The sequence below is a fragment of the Fusarium sambucinum genome, chromosome II (assembly GCF_050947815.1).
Source record: "Fusarium sambucinum isolate potato_lamoka chromosome II, whole genome shotgun sequence".
Classification (NCBI taxonomy): Eukaryota; Fungi; Ascomycota; class Sordariomycetes; order Hypocreales; family Nectriaceae; genus Fusarium; species Fusarium sambucinum.
In genome coordinates this window covers 7,569,222-7,588,997 of record NC_139293.1, presented here as the reverse complement: position 1 = coordinate 7,588,997, position 19,776 = coordinate 7,569,222, and the positions used below count along the sequence as shown (strand labels likewise).

The 19,776-nt window shown below is 49.3% G+C and overlaps 4 protein-coding genes across 4 annotated transcripts; 2 read left to right on the top strand and 2 right to left on the bottom strand.

The window, feature by feature from the left end:
- Window positions 1–4,072: 4,072 nt before the first annotated feature.
- FSST1_009424 (uncharacterized protein) lies at window positions 4,073–5,694 on the top strand (the record flags this gene model as incomplete). Its single annotated transcript, XM_083226395.1, has 3 exons — window positions 4,073–4,193; window positions 4,247–4,437; window positions 4,495–5,694. 3 exons carry the CDS (start codon window positions 4,073–4,075, stop codon window positions 5,692–5,694), a joined length of 1,512 nt encoding a protein of 503 aa, XP_083085385.1.
- Window positions 5,695–6,671: 977 nt separating this feature from the next.
- FSST1_009423 (uncharacterized protein) lies at window positions 6,672–11,177 on the bottom strand (the record flags this gene model as incomplete). The annotated part of the gene is made up of 1 exon (XM_083226394.1): window positions 6,672–11,177. The coding sequence occupies one exon, from the start codon at window positions 11,175–11,177 to the stop codon at window positions 6,672–6,674; it is 4,506 nt and encodes a 1,501-aa protein (XP_083085384.1).
- A 2,205-nt stretch (window positions 11,178–13,382) lies between these two features.
- FSST1_009422 (uncharacterized protein) lies at window positions 13,383–15,292 on the bottom strand (the record flags this gene model as incomplete). Its single annotated transcript, XM_083226393.1, has 3 exons — window positions 13,383–13,948; window positions 14,002–14,181; window positions 14,521–15,292. The coding sequence occupies 3 exons, from the start codon at window positions 15,290–15,292 to the stop codon at window positions 13,383–13,385; spliced, it is 1,518 nt and encodes a 505-aa protein (XP_083085383.1).
- A 2,292-nt stretch (window positions 15,293–17,584) lies between these two features.
- On the top strand, window positions 17,585–19,553 carry FSST1_009421 (uncharacterized protein; the record flags this gene model as incomplete). Its single annotated transcript, XM_083226392.1, has 2 exons — window positions 17,585–18,138; window positions 18,299–19,553. The coding sequence occupies 2 exons, from the start codon at window positions 17,585–17,587 to the stop codon at window positions 19,551–19,553; spliced, it is 1,809 nt and encodes a 602-aa protein (XP_083085382.1).
- Window positions 19,554–19,776: the final 223 nt, after the last annotated feature.

Sequence of the window (19,776 nt, the reverse complement as noted above, 5' to 3'; positions counted from 1 at the left end):
TCTTGTTGAAGCTCAATTCTAGGGTCTTGGGCAAGGATCTCCACTAACTACCACAAAGCCTGGTGTGGTTCAAAACGTGGGGGGAGGCAGGTTAAGCCGACGCTGATCTGGACGGACTTGTTTTGTGGTACCTTGCACTGATTGAACTATTGAGCACGTGGGTGAGGGATCAATAATCTAACTAAATACCTAAGAGGGATCTTCATTCGGTGTCGATGGCAATGCAACAGGCCATTTGATCTAGGGCATGACTCTCTATCTACTTTTCCACTATCCCTAAATCTGGGGCTTCAAGCTTAAGCTCTCCACAGTTAGCCGAGTTTGCAAAGTTTATAAGCCGACGTTGAGCATTGTTAACATCACCCCAGTCCTTTATTGGATACTTCTCGGTAGTGGAACTTTACATGATGCATCCTATAATTCCTCTCGGCCGACAACTTCATGGAGATCCCTGGAACTTACCTCAGAGTAGCTTAGACTAAGGTCAGCGAGGTGGCTGACTGCGAACCCCTCTTCTCAGTATCTTAACGTCAGGTGCCTTCAGGAACGAGCTTGTGCCGCCATAGTCCTAAAGGTTACAATGTGGTGTACCAGAACAAAGCGCAGAATTGGCCTTGATTGGTCTCGTGAAAACTAAATGAAGGGACACTTTGGAAGCGGGGAAGAGCCTCAAAAAGAAAAACATAAAAAACCTGATCCAAAAGGTCTCGCATGAAACCTTTGCTGGGTGGCTGGTTTGATCAGTCACACGACCACGGATGGTCCTGGACAATGAATGACCCCGCCAAGAAACGGATCAGAAGACTCGAAGAAATTGACGCTTCTATAAGAGGAAAAGATGGGAGAGGAATCAAAAAAGAAAGGAACAATGGAAAAGAAGAAGAGGGGAAGCGGAGGGAAACCCGGTCGAACTCTTAGACATACATACATACATACATACATACATACATACATACATACATAGGCTACGGCAAATACGGAGAATTGCATGGATGCCATGAACACTGTCCAGCAGCGACATGTTTATTTCAGGTAGGGTGAGCGTTTCAGCTTCCGGGAAACTTGTTCTAGAAGTCGAAGGCAGAGACCATGTTTCGGTAGAATCGACGATCGTGCTGTTTTGGGCAGTTTCGAGTCAGGCTGCTTCAAGGGATAGGCTAACAGAACATGTGCAGAGCCTCAGAAGCATTCGTTGGATTATTTGGGGTTGTAAAATGATTATCTTGCGTTGGCGTTCCAAGGTAGCTCATTGCATACTGACTATCAGCCAGCAAGATTCGTTAAAGTGTACTTTTCGACATGGCAGGCATTTATTTCCCAGCCTCGACGAGAGCAAATATTCATTGCTTTCGAGGCGGTGAAATTACCTGATCGCCATATTTGAGTACTTAGTACAGGTCCTGATTCAAAGTGACAGCTCGCCCTGCATAACCGGGGAGTATGTCATTAACATGGAAGTTGGTGATTGGCGATATCTCGTGTCATAATGGCTCGTGACCTTGATACTGAGATGTTTGCCTATCCTTGTCAATACTATAGCCCTTGCCGACTGAGTGTACAAGCTCAGCCACTGGGCCACAATGACATCGAACAAAAGAAAGCATGAGAACAAAGTAGATCCGGCAATATTGGTATAGAATGGTAACTCATGGCGACTGGATATTGCTAGTTAGAACATCTAGATGCAACACACTTGTTGGTTAGTACCTGTGTCCAAGAAGAAATGAGAACTCTGGGCTACTGCGATTATCCGAGAAGAAATGCCTCTCTAGTGGCCAGAATGTCCATGTTGAAGAGATGGATGTGAATACCCATGTAAGAAATAGAAACCTGACATCTCTAAAGTTCAGTTCGATTCAGCTGCCTCCTACGCACGTCACATGGAACCTAGGGGGGTGTCCACCCGCGTGCGCGGTAGTTCAGGTTCCAATGTAACCTACATCTGTTAGCGTCCATTCTTAGCCTGCTATGCCTGGGCAGGGGAACCAGACAACTTGAGACCTAAGCTTGGAATACAGAAAATGATAGCCCAAGAGCGGGTCTGATAAAGTGGCATGAAATAACCAAATTGTTTGATCTCTTGGGCAAGTATCAATATAGTATCAAGGTTTCTGCGACCTGCAAGTTACTAGGCGACTTATATGGAGGTGACCTACTGGGGAGGTACCTACCTACCTAGCACTAGGAACCCCGTCAGCCCATCAAGCTCTAAACTAGACTGAGGTAGGTGCTCTGAATGGTGCCTTCCTAAGAAAAGACTTAAGCCCAGCAGGCTGGAGAAAGAATAGACCAGTCAACAACCACAAATCAACATATCTTTCTCCTCCATACCTACATTGCTTTCCTCCCTCGCAGTTGTGGCTTTTGCATGCCCCTAGCCTTCATATAGCACCCCGTTGCACCTCGAACGCATTGCCTGCTTCGTCTGCCGAAGGGACTATCGACTCAACCACAAGACAGCTTATCTTTATAGCGTGCAAAAACCCTTGGTGACAGGCATCCCTCGCCTTAACCTACCTCCACCGAACAGATAAACGTGCTGGCAATAAGTCGCTAAAAACACAGACCCCTGGTTTTTCTTTTGACGCAGAGGCTCTGATACATTCCGTCAACAGGGCTCATTCTGGCCTGGACCGGTCAGCGACCCAGCGGCCTCTCCGGAAGGTACCTGCCCGTCTTTCGCCGCCATCTAGGTACCTTGGCCAACTAAGCCGACCGAACTCCTTTTCAATTACTCCCGGCCCCCTCGTCACGAAGCCAACAATTCCGATCTATAATCACTTTGCCTACCTTTATTACTGAACTTGCGGCGACATACCGGAGTTTTGATCTGTTCTTCTTTCTTCCGAGATTTTCTCAATATTGTTTCCCTAGTATCGTCATCGACTCCGAAACTAATCGGCATCAAATGTAAAGGCCTTTGCAGAGTCTCGGTACCTTGACTTCTACAAGACACGCCTTCACTGTCTGTCAACCTCCGACGTCGCCGTCCGCCGCCGCTATTGAAGTTTCCATATACCCCGGCCCGACGATTCAGCAGACCGAACTGTACCCATGAACTCCAGCTACAAGCATTCGATATCTTCAGCCATTATCATCAGTCCCTCCACCGGCTCTCCACCGTCTTTTTCTTTGGTTCACTAGCAGGTACAGACTTTTTTTCACCTTGGGACCCTCAAAATTTTCTTGCATCTGTGGCCAATTCTTCTTCTTTTCATATTCCTAATTGCTCAGCGCGCAGTCTTTCTTCAACCTTAAGAACCTCGAGCTGCAGATGTAATATAAGAACCCCGAACGCGCTGTTACACTTACACAGCACTTATTCGAACGGCGCTCTTAATTTAGCTTACAGCTGCAACTAAAAGCTCGCGTTCAGTTAAACTTTCGCTGCAACACCACTCGAGTTTCACTCAGCAAAGCTATTTCGCTTCACCAGTACAAGGTCCACTGTTATTCACTTTCGCCGCTTTTTCACACACAAGAAGCCAACTTTTGCGTCACGAGCTTACGAGTCACGAGCCATCCCGAAGCTCTTTTTTGCAACAGTGTTTCGCTCGGAAGGAATCAACAATTACTAACCCACGCCAAGGGAAACAAAAGAAGCATAGAGAACTGTATAACCTGGACTTTTGTGAACATCTAAACTGCGTCAGCTGCTGCATTCCTCATCTCGGTGTTGGTGTTACCTGAATCCAAGCCGGTCTGAACTTATTCGACTCATTCACAACCACAAACTACCTATCCGAGATCACTTTCAAATCTTGAGGTAGCTGCATTGAAGCTTTATGTCAGTTGCAGTTGGAAGAAAACAAAGAGGAACGACTTTATCGATCACCGAGTTACATTGTGCGCCCACAACCACTCAAAAGCATCAAAACTCATCCGCACACGGGTCACTCGCCTATCACTTTGTTTAAACGATCATGCTTCGCTTGTAGCCGTCAACAAACACCTTTGCACCAAGGAACCATCAGGGGTACTTGCAGACCAAATCGGATCACCAAGCCTGCACCCCGTCGCCGCAGAAGTTATTCATGACAGCCTGGTCCTACCATTTATTACAATTTCAATCATGGATCCAAGCATGCCGATGATTTTGCCAAAAGGCATTGTCACCAACTCGGAAAACATCTACAAGGAGGTTGCTGACTTCCCAATTGTCCCCCCTGACAAAGTTTGGAAGTATTGGCATGGTAAACCAATTGATCTTTCCGCACGTCTTTTCACACGGCTCATATTTGCTTAGTGTATACTACCACATATAAAAAGCTTCAGGATCCGACAGCATGTCGGCTCGAAAACTTTTGGTGGCATGTCTGGGGAAGTGATCGCAGGTTTCTTAAGGGCAGTGCCCTCGCCAAACTTTACGAAGAGATCTCCAACGGGCCAACATTTGTACCCCTCAAGGGACCACCAAACCGATGGGAGGGACCCGATGTATGTAGCATTGAGGCTTTTGGCCGAGGACTCCTCTCACCAACTGACACCGTGTAGATGCACCCCCTGATCAAGCAAATTCTGGAAGCCGCCGAAGCTCAGGCGACCCCACCTCTACCACAACCTCCAGGGTCCCGCTCATCAAGACCTACCGACTCAGCGTTGAGAACCCTATCTTCGAGTGCCTCAAAACCGCCACCCACCCACCCGATCTTGAAAAAAGCCCGGGGTCCGTCGGCATCAGGACCACGGCCGACGGCTCGCTTTGTGTCACCACACGAATCTGCAGATGAAGATGAGATCCCTTCGTCGGGAAGCACAGCCGCGACAGCGTCTGAGGCGCCCGTGTACGTAACAGCTTCGCCGAAGAAGAAAACGACTACAATACCTCCCCAAAAGCCCACTTCTTTATCACCTGTCGCCAATAAGAAAATGTCACCATCGAAGAAGCCGACTCCAACTGCAGAACCCCTTATTCGAGAAACTGGGTTTGGGACATTCGGCGGGTCTCGAAATGCCGCTCTGCAGCAGTCTGCACCACCCAATACCCGCACAACCGTGGAACGTGACCAACAAACGAGTGTCCAGAGTAATGGTGTGGTGAAGGAACGCCCTTTAATGAGCGAAAAGGCACGTGGTAAACAACCGGCTGCACCTCTTCGGCCGCCATCACACAGGAAAGAAACAGGAAAGGATGCGATAGCAGAGGAAAACCAGCAGACGTCGCCCTTGAAAGATCGGCCCCGTAGCATTCATCGCGAGAAAGGTGTACTCCCACAAGCTCGTTCACTTATAAATCTTTCGAACCATGGATCACGCAGAGGATCCAGGGGCTCTTCAATATCGACATTCGGCGTGGGATCTCTGGAGAGTAGCCAGAGCCAGGACTCATCTGCCATGTCTCGGTCTCAGTCCCATGGCGGATACGACCAACACAAGCCGCAAAATGGCATCAGAGCGCCGGGCCTCTTTACAGAGGCCACCTCATCAACATCTAACGTTGCTGTCACAGGCACTATTCTCGATCAATCCGGATTTGGGTCTACATCAGACTTGAATAACATCGATCATGGACGACCCGAGCACCACACTATTCCTGCTGTGCCACCTCGGTCGTCTATTCTTGATGCTCGTTTCACCCCAACGCCGCCGACCACATCGGCAAGTGTGCCGTTAGGACGCACAAAAAGTCAGCTGACACTTCTTCTCGAGCGAGAAAAGGCACGAGGCAGTGACAGACCGCGGTCAAAAAACTAAACATCTCCACTTCATTTTAAAATCACTATTTTGTTGCTGCACATACTCGTGGTGAGGATTATGCATGCCATTTTCAACCAAATTCCGGCGTTCCTCTAGCGGGAATTACCACTCTTTATACTGACCCGGAGCGCATGGCCATGGAGTTTTGATGGGTGCATGGAAGTATGTATGGTCTTCAGTCTCATCTTATAGGTTGTCCCATTTGCACTTAGTAACAAATGGCTCTGGTGCCAAGGATTGAAAGCTGCATGGTTGGTTCTTCCTAGATATATGATCGGTTCAGGGGTATGGCGTTGACGGTGTAGCTGACTCGAATATGAGTAGCTTTAAGCAGACAGACTCAGGGAAAAGGAAGCGGGATAAGTTGGGTCGATACCATTATAGAACCAAAAGCAAGGCACCGCAACAGCATGCCCAAGTCGCTATCGAAACACAAAAAGCCTATAAATAAAGTCAAGGACATATTTATCGTGACCTGTGCCTTCAACCAAGTGCACAGATGGCTGTTGAACTCTACTAATAATGAGGTGCTGTGTTGTGTATAAGTCTGTTAAAAATCTCGAAGGTCAAAAATCCGTGACACAAGTTTGGTGCTGAAGAATATTGCTTGACATGGTATCTAATGTTACAGTTAGGAAACTGAAGGATAAGATAAATAGCTACTATATATTATGATTGATAGTCTTTTGGTCCTGAGCGTGCATCTTGGGTGTTATCCAACCGATTAACCATCCATCCATCCGTCCGTCCATCCAATGTGATCCGTCAGTTTATGCATTAATCCAAGAATTTCGATGGCGCGTTATCGAGAACAAAGAGAAGTGCACTGCTCTTTTTGAAACAGAGAAGCGCTGGAGCGAGTGTATAAGGGTAAAAAGTTAGGGACTAATTGTGTCGATAAATAAGTGTTAAATTATAACAGTCGTTGATATGAAAAACGTGCGGTGACGAGCACAATGCACGAAGAGTATAGCTCACTCGTCAAGCTTGAACATTCTTCGTAGTGCTCCAAACTTCTTCTTCTTTGGCGTGCCGGCCTCTGAACCATCAGTCGACATGGCATGGGAGCGCATTTGGCTATGAGAAGTACTGCGACGCTTGAGGAAGCCTGTTTTGTTTGTCGGAGAAGATGGAGATGAGCCAAGACCGCCAGCAGTAGATGGCCTTTTTTCTTCATCGACGACGTATGTGTTCTGGGAGCCTTCATCAAAACGGTCCTCCTCTTCGTGAGCGTGCTCATGGTCTTTGAGAGGCCAATTCGCCCCACGTTTCTGCAGGCGTGAGTTATGGGCGGCTCCTTCACTGTTGCTTCGAATAACAGCAAGACGCTCCGGGGCACGCTCCAGATGAGTATCCTTGCGGGATGCATTCTCGCTTTTGTTGCGAGAAACCTTATCAGAGGGGTCCCTTTTGCGTCGCAGAATTGACGACATAAAGCTGCCTCGTCGCTTGTGGCCTGGTCGTTCCCCCGTTTTCTCGATATTTTCATTCTGGACGCCGAGATTGCCTCGCCCTGAGCCGTTGCGGTTCAATACTGGAGCAGATCGAGAAGCCGCACCATTGGAAGTGATTCTCTGCTGTGTTTGCTCTTCTTCTTCGTCGTCACTGTCTGGTAGGTCAGGGGAATCTTGAATACTAGCACGAGAAGAAGGGGCTTTCATGGCGGCAGCGGCAGCACCATTTGAAGTCGAGTCTCGCAGTGTTTTTGGTACACGCTTTTGCTTGGGCATGGGCGAAGGAACATCCTCGTCACTGGAATCGGCAAAACGACTACGGAATGATGGGCGCGCCTCATCTTCGTCACTTGAATCTTCGAAACGACTCCCGCCTTTTGATTTCTTAGCTTTGGCTGGACGGCCAAATCCAGAAAGACGCTTGCGAGAAGACTCGGCTTCAGACGATTCGGGACGCAGGGATTGTCGCATACGACCACCCATCGCAACAGGCGGAGGTGAACTTGTGTTAGAGTTGCGTCGGAACCCGGTAGGAGATAACGACCGAAGGCTGAATCGACTACTTCCACGGGGAGTTTCTTGAGCTGGTGATGTCCCTGGCGCTGGTTCTCGAACGCTTCCTCTCATCGTCTTACGGAAGCCAAGACCTTCCCCACCTCCCATCTTTGCACGTCGGAAACTGCTTTCGCTAGAATCAGATCCTCGGCGTGTCGGGGCTGGATTCGTGGCACCTCGCATAGTAGGTCCCCTGTCTTCAGAATGTGTGCGACGTTGGGTTTTAACCGTCTCGGATGCGGTTGCTGGTTGATAAGATGTGGGCCGAGCACCCTTTGGAGTTGAGGACATGCTGTGTCCATTAGCCGTAGAGCCGTTTGCTCTAAGCGATTTACGCATCCCAGTGTTCGGAGTGGCACTAGACTCGGGTTCTTGACGAAGAGACTTGCGTAGATGGCCGTCGTGCGAATGCTGCGGGCTCGAGGGAGCAGCGCCAGATCTCATAGACTTACGCATGCTGCCATTCTGAGCTGGTTTCGAACTGTCGACTGCTGGGGCCGCAGAACCTCGCATAGACTTGCGGAGCTTGCCCCCTCCGTTTGGCGTTGCGTTGTTGGAAGTCGAAGTATGTTCCTGACGCTTTTCAACATCATCGCGGGGCCAGCTCGTGCCTGGTTGAATTTGGTAGATTCGTTTCTTGTCGTGATGCTTTTCTGGAACTTCGGCTTCTTCCACTGGTTCTCGGACTGGTTCCTTCACAACCTTTGCCTTGGTATGACTTGTAGTCTTGTGCTTTGGTCGACGCACTGTTTCTTCTGGGATGGGTTCTTCGTCAGAATCCTCCATAGCCTCTTTTTCAAGCTGGCGTCTACCCTCCGGGCTTAGACTCCTCCAATACGCCTTTGCAGTCTGCCAGTCACTGGGTGACTGAAGAGGCAACTGAGGGGTGCTTTTTGCAGGCGTAGACTGCTGAGACTTGTCGGCCTCTTGAGATTTGGCCATTGCCCTTTCTAATACTTTTTGGGGAACAGTGGGTTCAACGGGGCTATCCACAACTGCATCGAGCGATAAGAAGCCGTCACCCTCCATATCGGACAGGTCCTCATAAGCGTCACTGTAGATACTGCTCCCATCGGATTCTTCTGACTCTTCTTGGATATCATGCATCTGGGAGTTTGAGGATACCGCACTGTTTGACTCGAAGGATCGTCGAGTCGCAATTTGTGCTGGCTCTTTGCTCTCATCAGATATTCCCTTCTTGTTGTTACTAGCATCTGTTTCTGCAGGAAAATCTCCAGGGACGTCAAAGAAGTCTGAAGGCGAGTCTGGCTGGTTTTCATCTGGGATACGCGGACTAGGATGTATGATCGAAATCGTCGGTATGTTGTCACTGGGACTAGATTTTGCCGAACCACTCTCAACTCTACCAGTTGTATCACTGACTGTGGTTTGTGTTTCAAGCCCGTGGCCTGTGGATGTCTGAGTATCCAAGTTGCCGATGTCTGACTCAATATCGGATTCCAAGTCGCTGTTACTAATATATCCCTGGCCGTCAACGGAGGTGACTACAGGAGGCAATGGCTCTCGGTATCTGGAGGTGTTGGCTTCATTGCGAGAGGCTTCTTCTTGTGACAAGATAGAGCCAATAGCATGGTCACTGGACTGAGCTAAATCCTTTGTAGTTGACTGATCAGCCGCAGGGTATGACGATGAAGCAACTGAAGGTGATGCTGATCTGTCCGTGGGCCGAACCAGGGGTCGTTCCTCGGGTTCTCTGACCTTCTTCTCACGAACACTTCCAAAAGAAGGGAGAGCAGGACGGGGGGTCATTGTTTCGTCTTCGTCCAAAGTTATCGAGTCTCTCTTATTCCGTCCGATGATGCTGTGCCAAGGCTTCTTAGACTGAGGACTGGCTAATCGTGGCGAATCCGTATCAGATGCCGGCGCAGCCTCGCCCATAATTGCTGTGTTTCCATCATCAAAACTAACCCGCACACTTTTCTTTCGTGAAATATCTGAATCTTCTCGGGCCATGCCCGACCATGCAACAGATGCGTCTGAGCCATCTTCTGAAGGGGACGCGTCACGAGGGCTTGAATATTTGAGAGCAGATTTTCGAGGCGACAATGATCGTGGAGGTGGCTCGTGCCTGACGAGTAGTTGATCGGCTTTGGGCGCAAAGTGTGTTGTGCGACCGGGACTACGGGCAGGGCTTTCAGAATGTACACGAGTGCGACGCACGCTTTCGTTGTGATGATCCACCAGAACCGATGGCTGCGTTTGGGGCGGAGTAGTAGACTTGATAGGTATCGCATCGACTTCATCCACTGGGCGTTCCTGGGACATAGTCATCGTGACCGGCTCGTATTCCTCCTCCTGTTCACGATCTTCATGTACGATTGACGGGCGCTTCCTAACGGAGGTTTCAGACTTGTTAATTCGAGTTGGGCTTGCAACAATGTGATCTGTTTGCCTTGACGCTTCATCGTCTGACTCCAGATCCGACTCATTCATCGTTTGCTCCTCAAGCACGCTGGGCCTTGCCACAGACTTTACCTCGCGCTCAACACCTGGTTCGGACTCAAGATCCGGTTCTGGCGCGGGCTCCGGCTCAGACTTGACTGGGGTGACCTCTTTGGCCTGTTCAGGTTGTGTAACGGCCGCATGAACGACTGGCTGACTTTGTACATGTTTGGGCGTTTTAGGTGGCGGAGACGCTGGTTCGACTGCCGTACCCTTTAACCGTCCTAATGTCCCCTTGGAAAGATGGGTGCCAGCCCTGGAGCTTTCATGCTTCTGTTTGCGGACAGGTTTCTCGGATGCATCTCGGATATTTTGCTCTTGCATCAGCAACTGCGTCTGAGGAACCATCCGCCTTGAATTGGGATCGTACACCATTTCGTTGTTTGATTGACTGGGTGAGTCAGTCATAGAACGGGGATAGGAGAAGTTGATGGAGCTTGGACTGGTGGGACGTAAATCTACTGACGCTCTCTTATCAACCACAGTGGCTCGTCGCATATTGGACATATCCCCAGCTGCGGCTGCTCCAAACCATGTGCCTTGACCGTTTTTCATCTTTTGGCTGGCTGTTTGAAAAGACTGCGTCTGCAAACTTGTTGCCCGTTTGCGGGTTGGGTTCTTTGCATCGGATTTGGCGTGTTCATTTTGAGGAATCTTGGGGACCGGAGGAACATCATTGGGCTGTGGAGCAGGGTTCCTAGCTGGCGATGGCGAAGGAGATCGAAAGGTCCGCTCTGTCATGGAATTCGCACTCGGCGATCGATGAAGATCCCGACTCCGCCTATCCCGGCTTCCGGAAGACGATACAGATGCGCTCCTGCGCGAAACTCGCTTCGATTGGACTTGAGAGACATTTGTTGGTGTTGTAGGTCGAGCTTTGAGAGCAGCTGCGGCTGCTGCTGATGACAAAGATGGCGTTGTTTCCCGTCGCAAAAAGGCCGATGCGGCGGCGGTCGCGGCGTTGGGATTGGCGGTCTCCCTTGTTAACGGCTGCGATGATATCGCCATGTTAGTGGCGCAAAGATGGTTGCAAAGGCGATGAAGAAAGAAAAGAGAAGATAAGAAGACAAGGAGAGAAAAGTCGCGAGAAGAGTTGAAGGTCGATGATAATACAATGGCCAAGGACGAATGCGGCAAGGCTCACAATACTAAATGCCTTTGGCGATCATGGCAGGTGCCGTGGCGCTCGAAACTTAAAAAAGCCAAAACCGGTTTTGCAGAAACGGACGGGAATATGAGCATTAAAGCAAATTACAGATAGACTCACCAGAGAGGGAGTGCGATGCCTCCTTGAACCAAACATGATGGGCTGGCTAGATTAGGGTGGGCTAGATCGAAAGCGGCGCGAAGGCCAGCAAAACTCAACAGGCGGCTTGCATTCAGGAAGGGCCACGGATCTTCGGGAGAAAGTCAACAATGACGCTGAGATGTGAGTCAAGTTATCCGCTCACATTAAGATGCTATTATGTTGTGTTGGGAATACGTCAGGGTAAATGATTGAATGAGACAGAAATTAGGGCTGCAAAAGTATGTAGTTTGAAGAAGAAGAGGGAGGTTCCATGCTAGTTTAAGAGACGATGACGACAAGCATCGAGCCACTGCGCACCAACAACGCTAGCCTCAATTAGAGACCCACCGAGCTTTGCTCCGATTGATCTAGCTCCATTGCCAGGTCAGGTCTCAGGGCCAGGGGCGCGCATCGCATCACATAAGTAGCATCGCATCGCATAACAGAGGAAGGGAAGGGCTTAACAAAAGGGTCCAATAAAAAGGGTTGGCATGGATGTGACATTTGTCCAGCCATTGGGAACAATGATACTGTCATGTCCTCCCAGCTCATGGCACGTTGTCATAAACACGTGGTTGTTATTGTACAGAGCAGAGTCTTTGAAGCACCTCCTTATCCTTGATGTACACCGTGCAATGGGTACGTATCATGTAACTAACTTTCCTGTTTCTTGTGCCTTGACAATCTTAGCTGCAGCAGGAAAACAATCCGGCTACTGCACAGATCTTTCAAAAGATCACTACATAATCTACTCCATTCGTAGATCAGTTCCTCATCAGGTCCAGTTCGGCAGGCCTCCAGATTGCAGCTGCCGAGATCTACAAGATTTTCTCGGCGGAATAAACATAAACAATCTGGGGGCCTTGGGTTGCCTACTGGGTAGCAGAAAAAATGGCCTCCTAAGTCTTAGGGTATAAAAATAAGTAGTCTAAGAACTATAGCCTAAGGGGCATAAAGTGACCTACTAATTTTGTCTTTTATACTTCCAGCGGTCAATTTTTCTGATACCCTGAGGGTTGCGTTGGAAGAGTGAGGGTGGATCGCCCACATTCGCATGCACGCACCAGTTCGTCGCCGAAAAGCTTGGCCCCATGTATATGTATATAACTCTATCTGTGTATAGAAACATCTCCGAATTAGTACCTATTGAGACAGGAAGACATTGCAATAAGAACAATGAAACTTTGAATACCGTCGGATTGTTATCTGGACATAACTGTCACTACCCTAATAAACTAAATTGAGGGTTCATGGTTCTCAGCTGCATCTAAATCATAGTCCCTGCCGCATGGTTAGATCCACCAAGGGTAAACTCCAACTGAATTAATAAGGGGCCCTCTGACGTCAATATACAACTAGATCGTTTCATCTGTATTTGGTTTTGTTCACTTCATGCGATTCAGGACTCTTGAAACAACTGCGCATATAGCATATCAAAAGGAAGAGACAAAGCAACTGGCTAACAAAGAGTGGTCATAAAAGTATTTACTAGTACAGCTTTGCCAATACACACTGCGGCTATTCTTGACACTGAAAGTGTAATTATACTATCCATGGTGGCACATCCTACCATATTCCTACACCTGATAAACCGTAGTTGCTTTCAGTTACTGAGCCATCTCCCCACCGAGTGGCTCAGTCTTCTGTAAGCCGATACTTCCCCTGATCAAGTAAGAAGCAAGTGACTCGTAAGTCGTTGGGGTATTTCTGCAATGTCCAAGACTAATAACAAGAAACAAAAGCCATTAGAGTTGCGGAACCCTCGGACTTAACGAAAACGTTCCGCATTGCACCAAGCCAACTGAAATATGACACCTCGTTTGTCCGTATCTTCTTGGTTGACCGACAACGAATGCACTTTCCTCAGATTGACAAGAGGAATGTGGTCACTGAGGCAGTGCAATCCCCTGAATTATGTTCAAAACCTATGGTGGTGGACCATCTGCTTTTATGTCGGGCCCCGTCCGTTCTCCAGGAGAATCGGGATAGTCCTCACCCTCTTCTGACTGGGCCGAGTGATGGTGGTTCGTGTCCATATGGCCGGCTGGTTCCTGACCTGGCGGTTGAGTAACAGAATGCTCTCCCCTGGACGACGCCTTGCCACTCTTTTTACCTTTCCTGCTCTTCGCCTTGGCCTTCTCGAGAAGTCGCTTGCGATCAGCTTCCTCTTGTCGACGTTTGCGATCTTTGATCTCATACATTCGGATCAGTGCTTTGGGAGGTTCACCGAAAATGCTTTCGTACTCGCAAAATTCACAGATCCAGTCGTGTGTTGCGCTGTTGGAATTTGTTCGTCGAGTTTCTGTAGCAACTTGACGACGGCGCCTAGCAGCCCTATCAAGTGACCGATCAAGACGGCGCTTGCTATCCCGACGAGAACTCCCGGAGCCTCTGCTAGCAGCAACGGAGGAACCATCATGGTGAGCAACACTGCCAGCTGGCAAAGAACCAGGGCCACCCTGGGTCGACATGCTGTGCTTATTCGCGTGGCCTTGTGCTCAAATCAGTAAACGTACATCTTCATTATCTCGTGTGCACACTTACCAGGCCACTGGATAGTGCCAGGAACTTGAGATTCACAGGTGAAGGTGAACTGGGTCGAAGCTGGAGTGCCTTTTGTCACAGCTGAATGATGCTGGAGTAAGCTCACGTTGTCCTGGCCCTGTGGTCGCAGTTTCTCAGCGTTCGCTATAGCGTTTGAGATTATACCGCTTCCCTCTTGTTCTAATTTTCGGTGTTAGAGTCTGGTAACCTGTTGATGATAGTGATGAGGGGTAATTATAAGTGAGGCCGAGTGCGAAAATACAGAACAGATAATCAAAATATTTTGTACGTTGCTGGGTGGCTGTATCACTAAGGTTCCGTTCTGCCCCATATACGCATCACAAAAGAAGCATAATGTCATTGATCCTATAGGTCGCCAGATACAATAGGATCATGCATAAGATTGGCCGATGAATGCTCAACTGCCATCACGGATCCATTGTTGGGAAACAAGACAATAGAACGAAAGAATAGAGGGACAGCATGTGAAATTGTGCGTGAAAGAAAAAGAGAACTTACCACCTGGTGCCCATTGGGGTTGAGCAGGTTTTGGTGTTCGTCCGATCCACGAACTATTGCCATCAGACAAGGCTCGAAGTGGGCTTCTACCGTTCCTCGAGCGCCCAAGTCTACCTCTACCAGAACCTGAAATCCCCTGACTGTTGGTTATGAACCCACTGGTACTTGTATGCGGGTGAGATCTGTCATTATGCAGCTCGTTGTCAGGTGAATGTCCTGTGCTAGTCGAAATAGCAATGGACTCCATCTCATTGTTCAACGCTTGAGTGTTATTCAATATGGCGTCTCCTGCAGAAGGTATCTTGCGCTTCTTTTTGTTGTTTGTGTTCTCGAACAAATCATAACCGTCCGCCGATGATGTCGCTGAAGGAGGCGGTTGTGCATTCGTGCGAGGCTGGTCTGGCTTTGAATGTCGCCGAGCACCACGGGTCAGGATCTTTGGAGGCGACCGAGTGACCATGGTACTTCGCGGGGTCGTTTCTTCATCATCACCGTCACGCAGTCCCAAACCGTTCTGTCTGGGGGTGTAGTTGCGCCCTGTTTCGGTCCTTCGGCCCTGTTGAGTCGGGCTTGTAGTTCCTATCCTTGGCGGACTTCCCTCGTCCTTGAGAGTATATGGCGGATAATAGAAAAGGGGGGTGGTTTCGTGCGTTGAAGGGGGGTATTTGATCGTATCCGCAACCTCCGAAGAGAGCTTCTCTCGAAGTCGACGTCTCGGTAATGGCCGAATCGGTCGCTCTGGAAATAACGACGATGCAGTATCTGGTGACATATTGGGACTATGACCTGCGCGCAAAGAACGCAAATTTCTCGTTAGCAGGTATATCACCAGAAAACCGATAATAATAGTCACGGCCGAGGCAGTATCCAACATTGCGAGGGATGTGATAATGGAAATATTTCATGACGTTGCCAGACATCGCTCAGCCTGGGCAGCCATTGAGAAAGGTTGAAGTATCAAGACTTGCCAGGCGTCACAACTACCTCGCAGCGTCCAAAGTGAATGGAAAGCGTACCCATCAAACATTGTATTGACTCTGATGCAAACCGCAAAAGAGGGAGCAGTCGAACAGCAAGTGTGGCCAAAGGAAGGGTCGTGTCGCAGTATATACAATCAATATATTGTCGACAAACTGTCTTGATTGTAGTGTGCTGAGAATACAATCCGAAGGGGGTATCAAAACCGTGATTCGCAAACGCCAACGCCGAGTTCGAGGCCTTGGTGTTGTCTCAGAGGGGTAACTTGGTTCGGTCGGGCTCTAAAACGTTCTGTGTGCGGGTCAGAACATATTGTCGACATAGGGTATCACGACTGGACGTGAAGTACTAGAGCGAGTTTCGGCCTGACCCAATCCAGCCTCAGCCTTGAACCTCGTCTCAAATACAAAGTCGATCGATTCTTGGAGAGGTTATACGAATGGTCGCTGGACTCGCTCGTTGTCCAAGGTCGGGGCTCGCTTACCCAGTCACGGCCGGGTTACTTGTGGAGGGGGACTTGAGAGACTCTGGAGAAACCTCAATCCAAACTCGGCCACCCGCTGAGGTCCAAAATCCAACAATAATTTGACAAAAAGAATCCAGAATGTCGGTAGCCTGCAAAATAACAACGCGAAGCCCGATAACACCTCAAAGTTGTTGTACAGTATCTGTAGCTGTGTGGTTAAATCATCACCAGCGGAGTTGTCACAACCAGAGCCAGGGCCATATGGCCATTGGGAGGCAGTGGAGCAGTTAGTCAGCCAAGCGGGCGCCTAATGTCTATAGGCTGGAAGGAAGTAATTGTCCCACCTTTTGGATTTCTCCAATTCTAACTGACAGCACCCACAAGAAAAAGGAAAGGTCATGATTGGCTTCATGACTGTCATCCTCATGGTCTGCACTCTCTACATCATCGCATTTTGGGCGGAAAGACCGTTGATGGTGCTCTATAGACTAGCCTCTCCGGTTTTCGTGTGGTGTCGCCAGGAACTTAACGTACATCCATGGCATTCAATGTCTCCCTGATGTCATTCTCCCGAGAATCCCCATGAATGGATTGCAGGGTATGCACGGTAGAACATTTGATACATATGTACGGATATTATCTGTGAAAACTGACTTCATTGACTGACCATGATGGAAGTGGAAACAAACCGCCGACTGTGGGGGTTCAGTCGCTTGATCAGCAAACAAAACAAGGTTCCTGACGACACTGGCAAATACAAGACGGCATCAGAAACGTTCACATTTAAGTTTTAGGAAACAAATAAGCAATGACCTAGGAGTCCTGTCTAAACAGTCGTTCATCAACTAGCTGATTTCGCTTTATCTCCAACAGTCATGGAAGTTCATCTGCTACCCCGACGTTTCTAGGTTCGAGTTTGTTACGGTGAGTGGGACTAGAATTTTTCAGTGTGCCTTCTGAATGGTCAAGCACATATGCACAGTGCTCCGGAAGACCCCTGTATCCTGGAGCTTGCAAGTCCGGTGCTGCACTGAGCGGGTTGTTCAGTGAGTGCTAGAATGCCCTGCAGGTGGTCTTGTAATATGGAGTGGTTCCATCGGTTCAGGTCTTTCTGAAGCAATGCTAGGCAAGTGAGACCCGCGCCCACCTTCCTGCCCACTTTCCCATGCCCATGCCCACGCTTGAGCAAGCCCATGTCCGCGCCTCTTCTCTTCCTTCTCCTCCAAAGAAAGCTTCCGCCCACTCTTCTCTCGGCACATACCACCTCATTGTTACGGTATCTCTCCGTGTCATACTCATAGCGTTTCTGCGCATTCTCGATATGCTTGCTTGCCAACCCCGTCTTCGATACGAACGCTCTACCTTCTTGTTCCAGTAGTCGCACTCGTCGCTGGTCGCTCACCAACCCAGCTCCCACGATCTTCTTGGTCGCTGTTGCATTACGTTCAATTCTCGCGATTCTACCTTCTTCTGACGTGACCACCAACATCGGAGAGAGCCTGTCTACTCTATAGTGTCACACGCGCCGTCGTCTGTCGAACGAGGCGTCGACCCCCTACCCTTTCTACCATCTTGTTTTCTCCTCATATTCCACCTCACCTCGGTGATCCTACTCCCTCAATGGCACCACCTTCGCCGCGACGGTCATCGAGAGCCCGCATCACCAATTCTCAATCACAGCAATCATCGGTATCCTCAAACACGTCGGGTCGAGTCGAGCGGAACACAAGATCTGTCGCTAAACCTTCTTCCAACAAGTCCACGCCCAGCGGCTCGTTATCCTCGGAGCCATTTGAAGATCTTGACGATACCCTCCTTGGTCGAAGGCGAAAGCGGAACCAGGAAGACGATAACAACAAAAATTCCAAGTCCGACAACTTTGACATGGTGAACGGAAGCGACGACCTTCAAGAAGAGGAGGACGAGGCTGTTCGATGCATCTGTGATGCTGAAGAGTATCCAGGTCGTCCGCCTGTCGAAGGTGCCGACTTGGACTTTTTCAATGCCATTGAATTCACCGAAGATGTTACCGGCTTCTTCGTTCAATGCGACATTTGTAAAGTCTGGCAGCACGGCGCATGTGTAGGCATTTTTAGCGCCGAGAGCTCTCCTGATGAGTATTTTTGCGAGCAATGTCGCAAAGAACTCCACAAGATATATACGGCAAGCAATGGGTGAGTCAAACTTGTCATTCCGGTTGGACTTTGTTCAGTCAATATGTCTTTGGGACGTTCATTTTTTGAAAATTCTGTTTTTTACCCCGACTACCTGTTTCACTCCCCTTCGCTGCGCACTCCCATTGCGATCGTCTTGCGCTGACAGTATCTTTCTCAGTCAAAAATGGTCTAAATATGTTCCTCATAATCGTCCGTCGCGCGCGACCTCCCGAGCTACCTCGATCGCTAAGGAAGGCAACCGCTCACCCAAGACTGGGACGAGCAAGAATTCGCGCCCTACTTCCGCTTCGCAAAGTTCCAAGCGTCGATCGACAATGAATAGCCGCGACCGTGCATACGAAGATGAGCAATTGTTGAGAGCCATTGAAGCAAGCAAAGAAGACGTACCTCAAGATGGATCAGAAATATTAACCCGACGAGCGAAACGAGGACGCAGCGACAGTGAGGAATCAGTAGCTGTCAACGCTCGTCCACGGGACGACAAGTTGGCGTCGCTGAGAAATCCGATAAGCGTCAAGCGGCAAAGGACCAGCTCTAGGTCACCTTCGCCTCCAATCGAACCGGCCGAAGTACAAACTCACAATGAGTCGGAGGACGAAATCAATACCCGTAACGGAACGAAGAGAGTTCGGAACAACAAGAACCAGCGGGCTAAAACTGAGAAGGAAGACAAAGAGCGCCAGAGACAAGAGGCCGCAGACAAACGCAAAGGCCGCGCAGAAAGGCGACGAGGAGAGGGTAAGATGAACAACGATGTCTACGGTACAGTTGAGGCTGACAATCACTTAGACTCAGATCCTGCCGAGGAGACGCCCCCTGCCACAGTCAAACCCCCAGCCACGAAGAGTATTGAGGCACCTGTCATTATGGAGACACCCGCGCCAGTCGAGCCTGTACCCGACACACCCCCTGCGAGTCATCAGCCTGTTTCAAGCATCCAGAAACGTGGCGGAAGAACGGCTCACAAGAAAGGCAAGGGCAGGAACCAGTATACGAGAGATCGAGACGGAGAAGGCGAGTCACCAGCGCGGTCAATGTCGCGAGACATACAGAAGATCAGTGACGAGCCCACGCCGGCTCACCCGAAACCAACGAGTGAACATCGACATGGCAAGTCGAAGCCGGCCATTCACCACAAGTTGAATATGGTTGACATGAAGCGGCGTGTTGGCGCCATTATGGATTTTATTTCGAGGACTCAAGTAGACCTTGCAGCCGAAACTTTGCCAGTGACGAATGAGAACACGAGTAATGGGGAGGTGTCGCTTCAGAAGACTATGAGCTCTGAAGCTGCTGACAAGGAAAGTACCCGGGAGTCATCTGAGGGTAAAGAGTTCAAAGACTTGAACCCCATGGAAATGATGGACGTTCTGACAAGAGATATGGTCAAATGGCAGAATCAGTATACCTGATAACACAGATCAGGTTCACAGCAGCACATCTTGGAGTCTCTACAGCAAGGGATACGTGCTCGGTTGTTATTATTTCAGGCGTTTAAGGTTAAGGTACATCCAGCGGCGTCACCAGCATCCAAAATTGATGCAGCAGGCACGGGTTTTTCGTTCTTCTTAGGGTTTTGGTTGTTTGTCATTTGACTGGAAGCACTCTATCGAGGCAAGGACCCTTTGGTGTTCC